The sequence below is a fragment of the Lepus europaeus genome, chromosome 22, assembly GCF_033115175.1.
Source record: "Lepus europaeus isolate LE1 chromosome 22, mLepTim1.pri, whole genome shotgun sequence".
Classification (NCBI taxonomy): domain Eukaryota; kingdom Metazoa; phylum Chordata; class Mammalia; order Lagomorpha; family Leporidae; genus Lepus; species Lepus europaeus.
Genome location: NC_084848.1, coordinates 11,361,941 through 11,382,323, shown reverse-complemented (window position 1 = coordinate 11,382,323; position 20,383 = coordinate 11,361,941). Strand labels below are relative to the sequence as shown.

General features: G+C 59.5%; 1 protein-coding gene across 4 annotated transcripts in view; it reads right to left on the bottom strand.

Moving 5' to 3' along the window:
* Positions 1-18,175, bottom strand: part of TTC7B (tetratricopeptide repeat domain 7B) — a 230,798-nt gene extending 212,623 nt beyond the window's left edge. For all 4 annotated transcript variants that reach the window (XM_062181833.1, XM_062181834.1, XM_062181835.1 and 1 more), the window contains exon 1: positions 18,041-18,175. In XM_062181833.1, the coding sequence (XP_062037817.1) occupies positions 18,041-18,161 (121 nt within the window). In that variant the 5' untranslated portion in view covers positions 18,162-18,175. The remainder of the gene's footprint in view (positions 1-18,040) is intronic.
* Between the last annotated feature and the right edge of the window lie 2,208 nt (positions 18,176-20,383).

Below are 20,383 nucleotides of genomic sequence, written 5' to 3'. Positions count from 1 at the left end.
TGTCATCTATTTCCGAATCCCAGGGTGAGCACAGTGCCTGGCTCAGTAAATGGTGAGCGAAGGCCATGACAGAGCCTCCAGATTTGGGCGTGTGGCTGCCTGGGCCAGTCTGCTGGCTGTCCCTGACACTCGTGTTCTTCCTGGGGGAGCAGGATTCCCAAGTTCCGAAATGGGGGGACAGGCATTCCAGGCAGGAGGAACAGAGTGTGCAAAGCCATGACAAGGCCCAGCCTATTTGAGGAACTCTAAGAGGGTTGTTAGGAGCCAGCCAGGCAGTGCAGGAGAGGAAGCAGGGCGGGGCAGGGAGCTCCTGGCCAGGTGGGCAAGGATCAGCCGCCAGCTCCTCTGCACAGGCGGCTTACAGTCTGACTGGAAACAGCATGCTGGCTTCAAAACGCTTATCTGAAATTCTTTTTTTTTTTTTTTTTTTTTTTTTTTTTTGATAGGCAGAGTGGATAGTGAGAGAGAGAGAGACAGAGAGAAAGGTCTTCCTTTTTGTCGTTGGTTCACCCTCCAATGGCCACTGCGGCCAGCGCACCGCACTGATCCGAAGCCAGGAGCCAGGTGCTTCTCCTGGTCTCCTATGGAGTGCAGGACCCAAGCACTTGGGCCATCCTCCACTGCCCTCCCGGGCCATAGCAGAGAGCTGGCCTGGAAGAGGGGCAACTGGGATAGAATCCAGCACCCCAACCGGGACTAGAACCTGGTGTGCCGGCGCCGCAAGGCGGAGGATTAGCCTGTTAAGCCACGGCGCCGGCCATCTTATCTGAAATTCTTAAAAATCCCTAGGTTCCAGTGTAATCTCCCAAGCAAATTACGTCTTCTTGCCTCCCCAACATAAAAGGTAAATTCCTGGCTGGGAGGGCTCATGTCAGAGAAACCACAGAGAGGCTACAAGGCCCCTCACTAGTGATGGGGGCCTCTGGGTGGTCTGGCACTTACTCGGGACCCCGTGTGGTCCCAATCCGGAAGCCATGACAAGAAAAGGAACAGCTGTCACCTAACCAGCTTTCAGTGCCTAATAACATATCCAGCTACACACAGGAGAGTGAGGCAGGAAGGAAACGGGTCCCCAAGGGACATAAGAAAATTAATTCCAGATGGATCAAAGAATTTTCAGCAGGGGCCGAATTTATCCTCCCATCTGAAACAGGCACACAGCAGGGTGAACTGTGGGAAAGAACAGATTCCAGGGCACTGGGCAACAGGCAGGAAAGGACAGTGGGTCCTGAGAACTGGGTGACAGACAGGGGAGCCCCACAACTGCCCTTAGAGTGGCCCCATCCCACTCATGCACTGAGGCCTTGCAGCAGAACTCTGTGCACCGAAGACCGAGACCTGAGTGTGTCCTCCCTCGCCAGGCACAGGGGTGCACAGCTGGTGTCCCGCAGCTGCAGGTGGGACAGCAGGCCTGCAGTGTGGGGCTGGGCACAGGGCTTCCAGAGCAGAGAAGCCCTGGCAGCTCCATGTGGAGGGAAGAGCCCTGGGCTTGATCCCAGCTCCCTCGCCTGCAGGCAGCTGCGTGGCAGCCGGCAACATGCTAACCCTCTCTGAGCCTGTCTCCTCGCCCGGCTACTGCAAGGATTAGAGATAATGTACAAGTGTGTAATGCACACAGCATGAAGCAGGTACCGAAAAACAGCAGCTATATTACAGTTACTTTCCTGCACTTGCTGGATCGCTATGCTCTGATGGACGTGCTTAACGCCCAAAGCCTTGTGCCAATGGTTAATGGAGTAATTTGAGTGGCTGATGAACTACGAGCTGAGCTGTCCAATCACGGCATCTGGGAGGTGGGTCCAGTGGGAGGTCTTTAGGTTATTGCAGTGGTGCCCTGGGAAGGCATTTCTCACAAGAGCGGTTATTTAAGCAGAGTTCGGCCACGCTCCATTGCTCCCAGGCGCGCACCTGACCCTCCCCCACACATGTTCCACCTGCCTCAGATGCCAGTGCCCAGCCTCCACACCCATGAGCCAAAAATCAACCCTCCTGCGGGGCTCCACTCCACTCAGGAAAAGCTGGCTACCAGGGTGATGTGGGATCCTGCAGGGCCAGGAAGCGCTGTGGGACGTGAGCCCGGTGCTCAGGCCTGCACTTAGTAGGGGGAGACAGACGCCGTGCAGTGCTCATCAAGTCCAGCTGCCTAGGCACACGGGCACCTCCTAAGCGCCATGCGGCGCGAAGCAGCTCGCATGACTTGGAGAATCCCCAAGCAGCAATGTGATGCTGGGAATATGAATCTCCACCCTGCAGACAGGGAAGCAGCCATAAGAGAGGATGCCACATGCCACAGGTCACAGAGCCTGTTTGTCCTGGAGCTGGGATTTGAACCCATGCAGTCGCCCTTCTTTGTCTCCACTGCCCTCCAGGCACAAACCATCCGGACAACAGCATTCAGCAGGGCCCCACTTCCCTGTCAGTCAGCGGTGTGACCCTGGCCGAGCCACTCAACCCCTCTGCCTCTGTTCAGGGCTGCACAGGTGGTTTCGCAGTTCCCTTCCTGCTCCAGGTGTTGGGATGCTCGGGGGACCGCAGTGAGGGGGGACTAGGGTACCCTGGGCTGGTTTCCCCTTTCCCATTGGCACTGGGTGGGATTTGGGGGTGGGGTGTTAAATGAGGCTGCAGGAACCAGTTCCCCAGTGACCTATAAAGAGATTCAGCCCGAAGCCAAACAGACCACTCGTAAGAGCCCTCACCACGAATGGGAAGGGTATGGGGAACTGGCCCCACTGGGCCTCCCTGACGCCCCCAGGGAAGGCAGGGCCGTGGCCGTGGCCTATGGCAGTGCTGCCCCTTCCTCAATTTCTTCCTTGCAGGATAAGCAGCTGACAGGCGGAGTTGTGATCAGATGGCAAAGAGAAAACACAGGGTTTCTTCGCTCTTCCTCTGTTCCTGGGGTTTTTAGGGAGAACCTGATACCGTGTTAGAGTCTCAGCCCCTCCTGTGTCAGCCCTTGCTGCCTGCTCAGCCTGCTCCTGTTCAAGCTCTCGCCGCCGTGACCGGCGTCCAAGGAGAAAACAAAGCCCTGTTCAAGCAGGAGCTGGTTCTTCCGCACCCTCAGCCCCGCAGCACAGCCAGCCACGTTCTCCATTTCCTTCGGTCTCATGTGGACTCTACTTCCTTGCTGACTGGGCTTCTTGTCCATCCCAGGTAACTGAACCCTCACAAGGAACTGCGCCCAGCCCTGCCCCCGCAGAACGGCGACAGGAAAGCACACTGCCATGGGGTGTGAGCAGGGTCTGTGGGACCAGGTGAGCACCTTCTATAAAACAACTCACACACCTGTACCATGTGTCCCACCTGCCCCACAGATGGCGGCTGTAGGGACTGGGCCCAGAGACACAGGCACTCTTGGGCACAAGCTTATATACACAGGCATTTTAACCACACACAGCCCAACTGGCAACAGCACGGGGTGGAAAACCACGCAGAGTGTCCTTGACAGGGGACCTGCTGGATGACTGACATCCACATCCGCCATGCTCTGGGAGACCACGCTCCCACCGACAAACGGAACAGGGAACAGGGCTCAACACAACGCCACGGCGGCCGGCCACGTCCTCTTGTCTCCACAGTCCGCCCACTTCATGGCCTCTCGCACACACCCTGGACTGGGCCACAGCACTTGCTCTGGCCGACAGGACAGTAGCCACCCTGATGGACACAGAGGCTTTGAAAGGGGCTTCTCACTACTTTTCCCCCTTGCCTGTCTGTGAGCACCATGAGACATGCCTGGGCCAGCCTGGACCAAGCCCGGCCAACCCTCTGGAAGGCTACATGCGTGCAGCAGAGCTCAGAGAGCCCCGCCGAGGTGACCCCATGGCCCACGGCTAGCCACAGACGCATCAGCAAGCCCCAGCAAGCCCAGAGTCACAAACAGCAGAAGGCAGGATCTGGGAGCAGGCACTAGGGCACATCAGGCCAAGTTGCAGCCTGGAACGCCTGCATCCGCATCAGAGTGCCTGGTTCAAGTTCTGGCTACTCTGCAGTTCCAATCCAGCTTTTTTCTAATACCCAGGAGGCAGCAGATAATGGCCCAAGTGGGCTCCTGCCACCCACATGGGAGACCAGGATGGAGTTCCAGAGTTCCTGAATTCCTGGCTCCTAGCTGCAGACTGGCCTAGCCCTGGCTGCTATGGGCATCTGGGGAGTGAATCAGTAGACTGAAGATCTCTCTTGCTTTCTCTCTGTCATTGCTTTTCAAATAAATAAATCAGGGGCCAGCGCTGTGGCGTAGTAGCTAAAGCTGCCACCTCTAATGTGGCCGGCATCCCATATGGGCACTGCTTTGTGTTCCAGTTGTTCCACTTTCAACCCAGATCCCTGCTCATGGCCAGAGAAAAGCAGCAGAAGATGGCCCAAGTGTTTGGACCCCTGCAATCCATGTGGGAGACCTGGGTGAAGCTCCTGGCTCCTGGCTTTGGCCTAGACCAGTCCCAACCATTGTGGCCATTTGGGGGGTGAACCAACAGATGGAAGACTTGTCTCTCTCTCCCTCTCTCTGTGTAACTCTGGCTTTCAAATAAATCAATCAATCTTGGGGCCGGCACTGTGGCATAGCAGATAAAGCTGCCACCTGCAGTGCTGGCATCCCATATGGGTGCTGGTTCGAGTCCTGGCTGTTCCACTTCCAATCCAGCTCTCTGCTGTGGCCTGCGGAAGCAGCAGAGGATGACCCAAGTGCTTGGGACCCTGCACTCACATGGAAGACTGGAAGAAGCTTCTGGCTCCTGGCTTCTGATCGGCTCAGCTCCAGCCATTGGGGGCATCTGGGGAGTGAACCAGCAGATGGAAGACCTCTCTCTCTCTCTCTCACTCCACCTCTCTCTCCACCTCTCTCTAACTCTTTCAGATAAATAAAATAAACCTTAAAAAAAAAAGTGGTTATTTAAGGCACTAAGGTTTGGGATGGTTTATTACACAGTAATAACCAGTAAATTCAAGATACAAAAGAAGGTATACCATATGTCATTTCTGGGCATGAAAACAGTAACAGGGGAGGGCATTTGGCCTAGAGATTAAGAAACTGTTAGGATGCTTACATCAGAGTGCATGGGTTCAGTTCCTGGCTCCTGACTCCAGCACATTCTGGGATGCAGCAGGTGATGACTCAAGTAGTTAGGTCCTTACCACCCATATGGAGACCTGGATTGAGTTCCCAGCTCAAGGCTTCAACCCAGTGAGCCCCAGCTATTGCAGGCATTTGGGGAGTGAAACAGCAGATGGGAGCATTCTCTCTCTCTCTCTCTCTCTCTCTCCTCTGCCTCTCAAATAAATAAGGAAAAGAAATCAAATTTAAAAGACAACATACTTTCTTATAACTATACAAAGAGAATATTTCAGAGAAGACCCTCAAGAAATTCCTAAGATTGGGTGTTTCTGTGGAAGGGAGCAAGGGACATGCAGACAATATAGGAAGGGGTATTTTTCTCTATAGAAATAGTGGTTCTCGGCCGGCGCCGTGGCTTAACAGGCTAATCCTCCGCCTTGCGGCGCCGGCACACCGGGTTCTAGTCCCGGTCGGGGCACCGATCCTGTCCCGGTTGCCCCTCTTCCAGGCCAGCTCTCTGCTGTGGCCAGGGAGTGCAGTGGAGGATGGCCCAAGTCCTTGGGCCCTGCACCCCATGGGAGACCAGGAGAAGCACCTGGCTCCTGCCATCGGATCGGCGCGGTGCGCCGGCCGCAGCGCGCCAGCCATGGCGGCCATTGGAGGGTGAACCAACGGCAAAGGAAGACCTTTCTCTCTGTCTCTCTCTCTCACTGTCCACTCTGCCTGTCAAAAATAAAAAATTAAAAAAAAAAAAAAGTAAAAAAAAAAACAAACAAAATAAAACAAAAAAAAAGAAATAGTGGTTCTCAACTTACGATGCTTTAGACTTTACAATGCTATAAAAGTAATGCTTGGGGCTGGTGCTATGGCATAGTAGGTAAAGCCACCATCTGCAGTGCTGGCATCCCATATGGGTGCCAGTTCAAGTCCCAGCTGCTCCACTTCTGATCCAGCTCTCTACTATGGTCTGGGAAAACAGTAGAGGATGGTCAAAGTCCTTGGGTCCCTACACCCACATGGGAGACCCAGAAGAAGTTCCTGGCTCCTGGCTTCAGATCAGCACAGCTCCAGCCACTGTGGCCATCTGAGGAGTGAACTAGCAGATGAAGATCTTTCTCTTTCTCTCTGCTTCTGCCTCTCTAAAACTCTGCCTTTCAAATAAATAAAAGTGGTGCTTACTGAATAGAAACCATACTTCAAATTAGCCTGAACTTTTTCCAGGCCAGCACCACATGGTATGGTGCTCTCTTACGAGGCTGGGTATGGCAGGTCTTCACCATCACAAGTCACCATATGTAAGGTAGGTGTTGTGTTAGGTGACTTTGCCCAACTGTAGGCTAAGAGAAATGTCTGGCAGGTGTGAGGCAGGTGAGGCCCAGCTATGATGTTCAGCATGTTAAGAGTATTCAATGCACTTCAACCTCAGATATTGTCCATTTATCAGGACATAGCCCCTTCCAAGTCAAAAAGCATCTGCTGCCCTTCTGCTTATCTGACTTTTTCTACCGTTGACATCTATTACCTCCACGGAACATCAGCCAGCTAATCTAACAAGAAAGATGTCCAAACTATGTTGCTGCACTCTGAATCTCAGGGATCTGGCCTGGCTACCCACAGAGGAGCTCCAGCATCTCAGGGCCCAGGGAGGGAGTGCTACAAACAGCGTCACTCCCAGGGCCTCACCTCCCACTCTCCCTGGGCCACCAGCCTCTCGAACACGCACACTCTGGGTCCTCCGTGTCCTTGTGAGGCCTTGGCCATCTGTCCACTTGAGACACGCTGGACATGCTGTGCCTCCCTCCTCTCTCCTGCCCAAATCCCAGGCATCCTCAAAGACAATCTCAGGTCAGCCAGGAGCACCTTCCCCCAGCTCCCTGGACTGAGCTAACCATGTTGCTCAAACACTGTGCACACTCACATATCACCAGCATTTGTTTGGCACCTGCCAGCAAAAGGCGCATACAAGAGGCCTCCGCCTGCAAGGAGCTCATAATCTAGACGAGGCAGGCAGATGAAACAGACAGCGCTCAGACGTGCAGAGGACGAACACGGGCTGGCACAGGAGTGCCTGGTGGCTCCTTAGTTCCAAGAGAGACTGTCCAGGGACAGAGCGACTGAGAGGAAGGAGGAGACAAAATCAGCCAAACAAAGATCTGAGAGGGGAGTCCAGGAGAGGGAAGGGCTCGGGCAACAGCCTGCAGGGGAAGCTGGCGTGCTTTCAGGGTGGCAAGAAGGCCGGGTGGCCGGGACAGAGGAGCGGGGCATGGGCAGCCGGCTGAGGAGCCTGCCATGTGTTCTAAGTTCAACTGGAAGAGTTCGTAAACAGGGTTTGTAAACAGGGATGAAATGCTCTGATTTAAGTTCCAAAGCTCCCTCTGCTCTGTGTGGAAAACAGACTCAGGTGGGGAGGAGCAGAGGCAAGGACAGAAGTGGTTACAGGTGACAGGTGGCTGCGACGTGGACACAGGCAAGGTGAGAAACGGTGCTGGAAGGGCAGAACTGGCTGAGCGCGGTCGCAGTGTGAAATAAACTCAGCAGGAACGGCTGAGAGATGGCCCCAAACCGTGCACACCCTCACCTCCGGACCGGTGAACACGCACCGTGCACGGCGAAGGGGACTTTGCAGATGCGATGACCGGGAAGGATCTCGATTATCCTGGATTAGCTGGGTGGGCCCCTCTGGGTTCTTAGAAGAGGGCAGCAGAGGGTCAGGGTCAGAGGAGGAGACGTGAGGAGACCAGAGGAGGTTAAACCTCCGGCTTCGAAGAAAGGAAAGAGAGTTCGAGCCAGGCAACACAGGCAGCCATGAGAACCCGGAACAGGTGAGAGGCAGACTTGTTCCCAGCCCTGCTGACACCTGGCTTCAGCCCAGGGAGGGCCACGTGTGACTCCCAGCCGCCAGAGCTCTCAGAGAATACAGGTGTGCTGTTTTGAGCCAGAAAATGGGTGATCATTTGTTGCAACAGCCACAGAAAACTAACACACGATGGATAAGGAGAGGAACTGAAGTCATATCCTAGATCTTAGATTGCACAATAGAGTGGGTACTGGTACCGCAGGCCAGTGATGGGGTGAGGAGGACTAAAAGCCAGCTCAGTGTGAGAGGACGGGTAATATCCAAGCAGAGAACTCAGGTCCAGAGCACAGCTGGTGGAGACCGTGCAGACCCTGGTGGAGCCGCAGGCTCCTGACTTTGGCCTGGCCCAGCCCAGGCTGTGGAGCAAGAAGGCCCTGAGAAAGAAACCAGGACCATGAAGGTTACTGACACAGGGATTAGGGAGCGTTTCCGGGAAGAGGGAGGGGCAAGCAGGCTAAAAGCAGCCGGAACATCAAGTGAGATAAGAGCACCAACACAGCCAGGAGATTTGGCAACATCAAGGTGACCTTGGCGGGGTGGTGTCAGATTCCAGGCCCCGTGGGAGCTGGCCTGCTGTGAAAAGGCACGGAGAGCAGGGCGGTAATGAGACCACACGGGGGCTACGGCAGCTTTCAGCGGGCAGTCCAGCAGAGCCAGCGCCCAGGAGAGAACGGCCTGAGGAGGTGAGGACACAGGGCTTCAGAGGGAAGGCGAGGGGCTGCTGGCCCGGAAGGAGCCTCACTCCCAGCCTCACTTCCAAGCAGCACAGAAAGCGGGCAGACGCCGGGCAGCAAACGGGCTTCCCAGGCGCTTTGTATCCTCCATGAAGCACGGGCAAGGTCACGGACGGGTGGCTGCCAGAGCAAGAGGAGAAAAGAGCTCATGACGTGTTCGCTGGGAAGCGGGACGTGGGCCCACTGAGGAGTGCCGGGGCCCTGGGGCCATCAGCGGTGCGTGTCAGCAGAGGCGGGCCACCCCAGCAGCAGGGGTGGGACCAGGGCCAGGCTCTACAGAGCAGCAGGCCCATGAGACGGGGCACACAGGCTTGGCTGCCCCTGCCTGTTTCAGAGTGTCACCCTGGCACCCCCCCCCACACACACACAGTGTGTGTTGAAGGTCAAATTCTACTACCCGGCTCCCATCTCCATCCGAGCCCTCTCACGTTCACGCTCTGCTCCTGCGCTTGGACAATCAGTCAATCATGCCTCCCTTTCATGGCCTGGGCCCACCCAAGAGCCCTGGTCTCACCAGACTCAGCTGCCCAGGCCGGCCACGAGCCCCAGGCCTTCCAAGCCCTACCTCAGGGCTCCCACGGGGTCCTCCCTGCTTCCCCGACTGTCCTTGTTTAAACTGTGGCCCTGTATGGAGGCCTGGCTACTTGGGCCTCTTGACTGAAAAGCGAAGATGGCAAAAGTCAAAGATTAAGGAACCCAAGAGCAGTTGGCAGAAACCATCTAAGGGAAGATCTTGGTTGTCGGAGTCCAGGCTTCGTGCCAAAGCCCCTCCCCATGTCCACACACAGCGCAGAAGCCAGAAGGACAGGATGGGAGAGGAAAACGCAGGGACAAAGACTGCGCTTCTGTGACGCTGGCTGAATGGGCACGTGCGCTGGGCTCACACACACATCTCCCAGAGAACCCGAAGTGAAGAAAACAAGGGTGCTGTGAAAGTCATTATCTCGGAGCTGGTTGCCTGTCCCCAGAGCTCAGCAGGGCAGGAAGTGACCGCAGGGGCAGGGGTGTTATCAGGCCAGCCCAGCAGCCGGAGAAACGCTCTCTCCGGAAGCCAGCTCCACAGACAAGTTCAACACCCACACCCACCCCCACGGAGCAGCAGGCACCTCCTGGAGAGCCAAAGCCCAGCCCGGGCCTTGTCTGCAAGGAGCAGGGTCTGTTGGGAGACAGGGACCATGGTGGGGCCACCCCACGGCGCCTCAGAGGAGGTCAGGAGCAAGCGAGGTCAGAGGCGGGGCCAAGGAGCTTCAAGGGAGGCAGGATTTCTCCAAGCGCAGCTGCACGCAGGAAGGAGACTCAACCCGGCTGTGAGTGCGGTGGGACAGAGGCAGGAAGGGGGTTCCACAGGGCCTGGGCCAGCTGCCAAGCGTCTCAGAGAATCACTTTCCCAGCAGTCTCAGAGGTGGGGCCGGGTGGCAGGTGGACACGCCTTCCCAGGGCCTCCACAGCCCTCATCCTCTAAGTCTGTCTCTCCGCCCTGTGCTGGAGCAGAGCTCCCTCGGGACGGGGGCTTGCACACAGTCGGAAATCAGAAAGTGTCTGTGGAGTAAATACTCCAAGTACGTCGCTCAAGGGCAGGGGCCAAGCTGGTCATTTACTCATTGGTTGAGCACCAACTGCATACTATACAAACCTAGAACACTGCCATGAACAAGAGCAGCAGCCAAGCCCCGGCCTTGGGAGCTGGCAGCATGCCGTCACATTCGGCTCTGCTGCCCTGTTACACACGCAGCACCCCACATCCCATGTCCGCTCCCAAGTGCCAATGGGCGGCTGCAAGTGGGGGCCGTGGAGTCCTTAGATGTAGGCTCCAGCCTCAGTTCTGTAGCCTGGCTAACACCACAATTCTGATTCCATACAAGAAAAGCACCCTCCCCACCCCACCCCTGTCCATGCCTGCAACTGTGGTTCTTGTCACATTCCTACCTTCCCTGGATGCTCTCCGTAAAGAAGCAGGTTAAGCCACCTGCAATACCAGCATCTCACATGAGCGAGGGTTCAAGTCCCGGCCCCCTGCTAATGCGCCTGGGAAAGCAGTGGAAGATGGCCCAGGTAACCGGCCCCCTGTCACCCATGTGGAGGACCTGGATGGAGCTCCAGGCTCCTGGCTTCATCCTGGCCCGGTCCTGGCCACTGCAGTCATTTGGGTAGAGAACCAGTGGATGGAGGCTCTCTCTGTCTCCCTCTCTGTAACTCTGCCTTTCAAACTAAACCTCTCTTCTTGTCTTAAACAAAGAAGCATGCATCTGGACCCTTCCGTCCTGCTGCTTCCACACCGGACACTCGGCCAGGGCTGCAGTCAGATGATGCTGGTGTGAAACTGCATGACCTCATCCTCTCCTCAAAACCACCACTGGGATGAAGGGAGAGGCTGAAGACCCCACAGTTACCAAAGCCAGCAAGCACGAAGAGCCAGAACCAGGATCTGAATCCAGGCCTGACTGAGCATAGCCCGTGGCTCTCTCCTGCACCAGGCTTCCTCTCCCCTTTGCTAAACACAGGGGGTGCTCACTACAGGCTGACAGCTCAGAGCACCGACAGCTCAGGTGAAAATGCAGACTTCCAGGCCTTACCTTGGGTCCAAGAACCCACAGTTCAATGCTACTCAAAGTGTGTCATGGCCCATCATCACAGCCAGCACCTGGGGCTTCCTAAGAATGCAGAGCCCCAGGCCCACCCCAGGCTGCTGCGGCAGGGCCTCAGGGAGTGGGGCTCACGACCTGGAGCCTGAGAAGCCATCTCAGCAAAGCTCTGATGCCACCAGCTGAGGAAAACACAAGTGCACCAGAACAGCGGAACCGGTCCGAAATGGGCTGGACTCCGGCTCGGGTCACACCTCCGAGCCTTGGTCTACTCGTTCTGAGGGAGGATCAGGACCCCCGTGAGGATGAACTGGGACCACAGGGAAAGCCCCGCCCGGAACCTGGCTCACGGAAGCCCCGGGAACAGTACTGCTCTCCCTCCCTGCCAGCACTGCCTCACCTCCTGAAGTCAGGAACACGCCCAAGGCCACAGGAGGGCACATGCATGAGGATCCAGATCCCAGCCCTCAGAAAACCCAACCGGTCTGCTCTGCCCGGTTCCGGCACCTTCGCCACCGACACACTACAGACAAACCCTGACGCGCCGCGTCCAAGGGCCGTCTTCACACTTCCTGCTGCTCACTCTCGACTGGAGGGCTGGGGGGATGGTTCTGTCAGGTCTCTGGGGACCTCCGACTGACCCTGGGCTGGCCAGCTGGGAAACACCACCATCGCCCACGTCCAAGGCCCGCAGTCCTCCACCGCCTGCCACACACAAGGCCACCCAGCAGGGCAGGGCCCACCCACGCGAGGCTGATGGGAACCCGAGCAGAGGCCGTTCCCGGGTGCCCAGTGTCAAGCTGGCCCGGGGGTGCTCTAGGACCCGCAGCAGCCGGCGACAACCAGAGCGGCGCGGCCGACGCCTTCTCACAGAACAGGAAGTCCGGGAAGGGCTGCTCAGCGACGCCACCCAGGGCCTGGGCCTGCCTCCCTCCACGGCCCGGCCTACCGGAGGGCCAGGGGCTCGCATGGTCACTCGACGTCAACAAAACAAGTTCCCGGAAGAGAAGCAAGCCCCTTGCTCCCTTTGGGCCAGGGACATGACTGCCAACGCCCATCACGGCGCAAACGCCCTCGATGTCTCATTGGGCACAACGAAGTCACATGCTCAGGCCCAGCCAATCACAGGCCAGCGACTGACCAGGGGTGGCGGGCACTTCCGCCCTCCAGGGAGCACGTGACAAGCGGAGCCGCTGAGGGCGGGACAGGCCTGGGCTGTGCACTCGGGAAAGATGGCGAAGCACGTGCTGGCATGAGGAAGGCCGCGGCGACTCCACCCAGGGAGCCTCTGGCTGGCGCCGGCTCCCGTCTCCCGTGCCCCGCAGGGCACACACGGAGCAGGAGGGAGGCTGCTTCTCAGGCCTCCGGCTGCTGGGATCGCCGGCGGGCCAGGGCGCAGGCCAGGCGGACGGCAGCGCGGCCGGCCCACGCGCTTCCACCGTCAGAGTCTGGCTCTCCTCCTCGCTTGGCCCCGACGTCCTCCCAGCGGGCTGGGCACTGCTCTCAGGCTTCTGATGCTTTATCTGACATTTCTGAAGCCCAGAGCTCTCCGCTGTCGCTCACTTGCTGGGCTGAGGTGGTGCAGGGCTACTGCCGGTGCACGGTCCCCGCCGATGCGGAGCCCCGGGCGCGCCGCGAGTGTCCCACAGGCTGAAAACCGCACCGCACCTGCGGCACACCGCCTGCCGCCACGTCGCCGCCGGGCTCCGCAAGGCCAAGTGGCCCTCTCGCTCAGCGCCAGCAGCTCCGCTCCCAGCCGTTCTGCCGGCTTCTGCCACTCGCTGGCTGGGGGCTTCGGGGAAGCCCCGCCCGTCCTGGGCCTGCTGGACGCCACCGATGGGTTTCTGAGGCTTCTGGCCTTCGGCTGTCTTCACTATATTGGGCCTTGTTTCAGAGGAAACCCTCAGAAGTCGAAGCTCGTGGTGGGCGAGGCCCGCCCACTCTGTTCCCCGCGGGGCCCTGACAGCATCCTCTCTGGACCCCGAGTGGTCCTGACCCCGTGCATTGTCTTCTGACGAGGGACGGCGGCAGAACTTGAGGCAGACCTTGGCAGATGGGTTTTGATCGAGCAGCGTGAGCCAGGCTGAGAGGAAGACAGCAAGGAGCGTAGGAGGGTGCAGGAGGCCCGGCTCTGTGGGGGAGGGAACGGGTGCTGGACAGGCTGCCCGGGGCAGGAAGAGCCTGAGGCCAGCGGGCGGCCGGGCAGCCCTGGCCTCCCTCCGGGCAGCTCTCAGAAGTCAACGTCCTTTGCCCTGACCGCCGTGCCGAGTGCCCAGCGTGCACAGCTCAACGGAATGAATGACCCTTTTGAATCCAAAGAGTAGGACACATGGCCTTCCCCCAAGGTGCGACCTGGGAAGGCCAGGATGGAGGTGATCAGGGTCCCACGGGTGTCCTCCCCACTTTCTGGAGCAGTTTGACTCCCTGGGGTCTGCATGCCCTGAGAAGGGCCAACCAACAAAGCCACCTCCTCACCCCACAGCGGAACCCACGGCGGAACCCAGGTTCCTTATTTCCAAAGAGGACCCTCAGGCACCACCGACATGTCACCGCTCGGGGCAGACTGCAAAGGCACGAGCAGTCCCGCCCCAGAAGGGGAAGCCACCATGCCAAACCCGCCCTGCTTCCGACAACAGGGACCGTGGCCTCTCTCCCACCTTGGGGCCCAAACACGTTCAGTAAGCAACTCTGCCCCAGTGGCCTGTTTGAGCCACCATCTCCTCACCGACCCATCGCTAAGACAACTCAGATGGCTCCAGATCTGAGTGGGATGGACCATGGTCCCTTGAAGCAGAAACTGCCATTCAGTGCCTAAGAGTTCTGAGCTCCCTGAGAGGATCGACAGCCAGGGGGAGAGCAGGAGAGGCCCGCACGCCTAGGGAGGGAGGTGTGCCGGGGGTGGCGCAGGCCTCAAAATGCCCGCTTGGGACACTGACCTACACAGGGAGTCTGGACCAGGCGCCAGCTGGGCTCGGTCCTTTCCAGGCCCCCCACTCCCTTCTTGCCCAGCCAGGGTGGCACCCTGGTGTCACGGCGGGACCCACCGTGCCCGGGGCTTACACGGAGTCAGCTGCAGAAACGACCCCTGCTCAAGGGCAATGCCAAAGGTCTTGGAAAATGCAGGTCAGGAAAAACCTGACCAAAATTAATTTTTTCATTCCATTTTCCCACACACTCTAGAAGGCCCCCTGTAGCTCCCATGTGCAGGGGTTGCATACGTCAACAGGACTGCCCAGCCACACTGAAGGTGCACGGATTATGGGCCCTCTCTTACCCGTGAGGAAGGGTGGGTTCTGAGAGGTCACCGAGCCAGCTACGGATAAGGTCCCGGTATCCGCGTGATTGCGGCACTTCCACACACAGCAGTGTGAAACAATTGCCACTCAGGCTGGAGGGTGACATTCGGGGAGAGGGGACAGCTGGCGCTGTGCTCCCAGGGGCCAGGACGGCGTGGAGCCAGCAGCAGTCACCATATGCCCTCCGCCTCCCCTCTGGGCCGAGAGTTCGCAGTGTCCCACGTTCTCAGTGGTGTCCATGCTGCTGGCCTGGACGCACTTCCGGGAGGGAGAGCGACACGATGCTGCTCTCTTGTTGGGACTCGTCGGGGCCTGGCGCAGGGCTGGCGCTCACAGCACCTGGTTTTTGAGACAGGTGATTAAAACGGTAACAGTGGTGGGGGATGAGGCTGGAGACTGACTTCTGGGTCCTGTTTTCAACTTGGTTGCTCTTCACCTCCTTCTCCTCTGGGCAAAGCATCCAAACCACTGGGTACCCGAGGGGCCGGGCAGAGAGGAAGGGCCGCCAGCCGCCTTCCCACAGGGGGCTCCTGCTGCTGGGCACGGAGGCCCTCTGCGAGCAGCGGCTCTGAGAACGAGTGACTCCGCTGCTCACAGCCCTCCCGTGGCTCCCAGCTCGCTCTGAGGAAAGCCAAAGCCTGCACCCCGGCCTACGAGACCGCTCAGATCCAGTTCCCTCCCGGAACACACGTCTCTGTCTCCTTGCGTCTTAGCTCAGATGCTGCCCTCTGCGTGTGGCCTTCCTGGACCACCTGGTGTAAACTAGAAGTCCCTGTGCCGCCATGGCAGCCCACTCCCCTTCCCCTCAGTGTTCTGAGAGCCCTCACCGCCATAGGACAGCCCGCACGTTTTATTCAAGGTCTTGGCTCCCTGTCTGTCTCCCTACCTTTTCCTCCCCTGGAGTGTGGGCTTCAACACAACAGAAATTTGTGTTGCTTCTGTCTGTTGCATACACAGGAATAGCCCCAGTGCCTAAACAGCAAGCACACAGCAGGTACTAAATAGTTGTGCAATGAATAATGAACACATGGCCTGACTACTGGGATGTCAGGCTCCGTGGCCAGCCCTGGGCGACACTAGCTCCTTTAGCCCTCACAACAACCCCCACAAGGTACGTCTTACAATCCCATCCTAAAAGGAGGAAACTGAGGTAAACAATGGGGCCAAAGTCACAAAGTCGAGAAGTGGCGGAGCTGGGGACCAGACCCCAGGCAGCTTTAAAGACTGCGTTCCTCCTGCCCGTGGCTGCCTCCAGGGCGGCTGTCTCAGTGTGACAAACATGCGCTCACTGGCTTCCCTCTCTCCAAGCAGGTCTGCCCCGTGCTGGTGCAGCCACGAGGCCTAAGGGGAGCCAGTGTCCCCAAAGCCAGGGCGATGTCCCACCACCAGCTCCCACCAGCAAAAGGGAGGGAGGATGCATCTTCAAACACGTCTCTGAACCCCCACAGAGAGCCATAATAATTCTGGGTTTTCGTTCATCTTTTCCTTTGCTTTATTTTTTTATCTTCCTGAGCAATCTCTTCGACCTTTTCAAGTCTGGGTGACCTTTTGTCATATGCGGCTGCTGCTCAGCATGTGGGTCTTTGGGACAAAACTTTATATGGCATGAGATCTTGAGTTTCCCAAAACCAAACCTGCACACAGACCCAGGAGCCACAGTGCCCTGCACACCTCGCGTCCCCCAGGCCCGCTCATGACTGCATGAGCTTAGGTCACAGGAAGCAGTCCCTGGGAGGAGAGCTGGGCCCTGCAGGAGCCGTGACGGTGAGCGGGGCAGGCCCACCCCACCAAGAGCCCAGCTGCCTCTCTTGCCAGGGTCCACTGAGACCCGAGACCCCTTTCTTCTCCATCACATTGACTCTCTGACTTGTTAAATCCCCGTCCAGTGTCTGGAGCTATGCTGTTTCTTTCCTATCTGCTTCTCCTCTCTCTCCTTCTCAGAGGAGGCTAAGGGCACGAGGGCAGTGCCTTGGTCAGTGCTGTTCCCCACTTACTGCGGCTGGCACAGGTGGGCGTGTAAACATGGTTGTTTGAGCAGAGAGAAGGAAACAAGTGGACTTGGAAGAGAAAAGACAGGAGCCTCACAAAGGAGCCCATCAGATCCTCGCATCAGCCCACACAGAAGGCATCATTGTGCCCACACACTGGGAAGCAACAGAGTAAACCCAGGGCCATCCGACTCCAAGGAGAGAGAGAAAAGGCTGCAGGTGAGAATCAAGAACAGGAGCCAAGGAACCTGACGGGGGTGGGTGGGGCAGGCAGGCTGCCTAGGGCCCAGGGCGCTGAGCACCCCTCCCTCAGATGCTGGCTTAACTGAGAGGAGCTGACACTTCCCACCAAGCTGAGCCAGCCAGGGGCTGTGCCTCCTCCATGCCCTGGCACCATCACGGCCAAGAAACACCTGCCCGAAGCAAGTACCACAGCGGGGAGTACCGAGAACCAAGTTCTTATTCCGAGGCACTAACACCACAGAAGATGCACACATCCTTCTCCATTTCTGGGTAGTGTGGAGCGAGAAGGTTAAAAACAGGGTTGGAGTCCTTGCTTGAATGGGCAGTGCCGCCCATTCATTCACTTGTTCAGCCAGCATGTGCTCACCCAGGCCCCGGGGAAGCCAGGGGTGACACAGGACAAGCCCTCAGTCCTCCCACCCGTCTACTGGTGCCTGTGGTTTTGGCGGGCACTAAAAGACAAGCAAATATTAACGGTACTTGCTTCCAAAACAAATAAGGCCACGTGGAGCTGCGCTCTGGAATGGGATTGTGGATGCAATTTTGATTCGATTGGGTGCAAGAACCAATTCAGCCAACGGGGTCATGGCCCAACGCCAGACTCCTGCTCAGAGGCACCTGCAGGCCCCGGGCCCCCCATTACCCAACTCCAAGTCCAACATTCTTCAACCACGGTCCCAGCTCTCTGCACCAGACCCTCCCACTTGACTCTGCTTCCCCTGGATTCGCAACTTGGCCTCTCCAGGTGTGCAGCCTGAACCCCAGGACACCTGAACCCCAACCTGCCTTCCCACACACCCCGCGCTGGAGCTACCCCGGGGACCCCTTGTACACTCTGTTTACAAACCCTATTTCCCAGGGGCCTCTGTTCAACATCCCCATAAAGGCACCCTGACGCCCGGGCACACCGCGCACGGCCTCTGGACTCCCTCCACTCACTGGCGCCCACGTCCTGGCGGCGCTCCTACAGCGCCTCCAACTTCTCAGAAGCCCAAGGCCAGCCCCAGAGCACCTGGGGGCCCGGCGCTGCAGTGACACCCTGAGCCCCTGCACCCCGGACTCCGCAGGAGCCCGCCCTGCAAGCCCCAGCCCAGACGCGGGCACAACCCCTGCGCCCCCGGGGGCCCCACACGCCGGACGCCCGGGACCCCGGCCCCGCGCACATCCCCTGGGCCGCGGCGCCCCCGTGGCCCGGCCGCGCCCCGGCCGGCGCCCCGCGCCTCGGGCCCTGCCCGCGGCGGGCGGAGGCCGCGGCGCCCCCAGCCGCCCAGGCGGCCGCCCGGCGCGTACCGTTGGCGATGAGCTTGGCCGACAGCTGCTTGACGAGCTCGGGGATCCGCTCCCATTGGCACTCGGAGCGGCAGCGCTCGATCTCCGTCTCCAGCCGCGAGCCCGCCTTCTTGGTCGCCATCGCGGCCTGGCCGGGCCCGGCCCGCCCGCCTGCAGGCCCCGCAGGCCCCGCAGGCCCCGCCGCCGCCGCCGCCGGGGCGCCCCCTCGCCGCCTCCCGCTGCCGCCGCGGGCTCGGGCTCGGGCTCCCGGCTCCGCGGCGTAACGGGAGCGCCGGCCGGGGAAGGGGCGGGGAGGCGGGAGGCGGCGGCGGCGGCGGCGGCGGCGGGCGCGGCGGGGCCCCGGGCGCCGCGAGGAGCGGCCCCTGCCGGCCAGGGCCGGAGCGGCAGCGCGGGCCGGTGCCGGGGCGGGGGCCGGGGCGGGGGCCGGGGCCGGGGCCGGGGCCGGGGCCGGGGCCGGGGCGGCGGAGGACGTGGGGAAGGGTCCGGCGCGGGGCGGGCGCGGAGCGCGGCGGGCCTTCGGGAATAAAGGCCACGCACAAGGGCAGCGCCCCGGGGAAGGTCCCCGGCCGGGCGACACAAGTGGGCTCGGGACCGGTGTGCTGCGGCGGTGCGGGGCCGGGGCCTCCCTGGGCCAGTGCTGACGCCCCGGGTTGTCCTGGTCTCGCTCCAGGCCCGGGAGGAGCCACTCAGGGGCGGCCACCTGCGGGGTTCCCGAGGCATCTGTGGGAATGGGGCCGGTCAGAGCCCGCTGGGAACCCGGGGGCCAGCCCCAGGCCCTCTGAGGAGGCTGCAGGAGGTCTCGGTGGGTGTGTGGGCCTTGTAGAGGGAGAGCAGGGCGGGCGGGGGTCTGAGCTGTGCCTTCTCTCACCTGCCTGGCTGGGCAGTGTTGCAGGTGCTGGAGGCACGACTGGGCACAGAATTCCTCCCTAGGGAAGAGTAAGCCGACCAACGCAGGCACTGGCAGGGTGGACGCCACTGGTTGGAGACACAGGGTCCAGTGGGGAGGGAGGACACAGCGTTGAGGGGGTGGGGATGCTGCGGTGTCCATGAATGGTCAGGGTCGGCCTCCCTGGGGTGACGTTTGGCAGGCAGGAAGTGCACGGGCCCTGGTACTAGCGTGTATTTGGTGAGTCCCAGAAACAGCTAAGAGGCTAGAGCAGTTGCAGTGGGGGCGGGGGGCAAGCAGGAGCTGTGCTCAGAGAGACCAGGTGGGGGCTGGGGGTGGCCTTCCTGCCCCGCTTGTACTCTGAGACAGGGGGTGTCGTCATCTGGCCCACATTTAGGGCCCTCACTGTGGCCACGGGGCGGAGAATGTTGCGTCTCCTTCAGCCCAGAGGCGGCCGGGCTGGACTAGGGAGATGGCTGGGTGGTGGTGAGGGTGTTGGATTCCGCGCCCTGCACGTCTGTCGTGTGCGAGGGAAGCCTTCGGGCCGGAGCGGCTTCTGCGCTAGCTGTCCTGGAGCCTCCCCCGTGAGTCTCCCCTCGCAGCCTCCATGTTCGTGAAGCAGACGTTGGAGGCTGAGCCTTTGGTGTGGGGTTAAGACCCCACTTGGGATGTCCTGGTTTAAGCCCCAGCTCAGCCCCCGAGGCCAGCTTCCTGCTAATACGGCAGTGATGGCTCAAGTCCTTGGGTCCCTGACACCCACGTGGGAGACCCGGATTGAGTTCCAAGCTCTGGGTGACCGGGCCGTTGCGAGCATTTGGGAGTGAACCTGTGGAGGGGAGATCTCTCCCTGTCTCTCCACCTTTCAAATAAAGATAGAAATGATCGTGTGGATCTGTTTACTGAGGAGCCTGAATCAGACATGGAGAGCTGGGAGAGGGGCGAGGAGATGTTTTCTGTGGGGAGCAGCTCACCTTTCAGGCACTCAAGGGAGGTGAGGCACCCGCGGAGGTGAGGGAAATTGAGTGCCAGCCTCGGGCACGGGGGCGGGCCCAAGCGAAGGGGCTGTGGGGTGTCGGGATTTCAGCAGGCAGCCCTCAGCTTCCACAGAGAGGGAACAGGCATGGCAGGAGCGAGGGTCTTTGCAAGAGAGAAACCCTCCCCACCCACCCACCCAGGCCCTGCTACTCTCCTCCTAACTCCAGCACAGACGTCTGTCTCTCCAGACGTTTGCCTGGAATGTTCTCCCCGCTCTGGTCAAGGAGATAAAAATTCCCCTTCGTTCTTTCAGGTCAAAGGCCACTGAGCATCCTCACTGCACATCCGACATCCGATATCCGGCGCTCCTCGCTGCGCCGCGCCAAGTGACCGGCCTCTGGCTGCCTCTGTCGCCGCGCCTTGAGGTCGCGGTTTCCGTCCTCACAGCCCCGGAGCCCAAAAGCTCACTTCCTGGGGGCCTG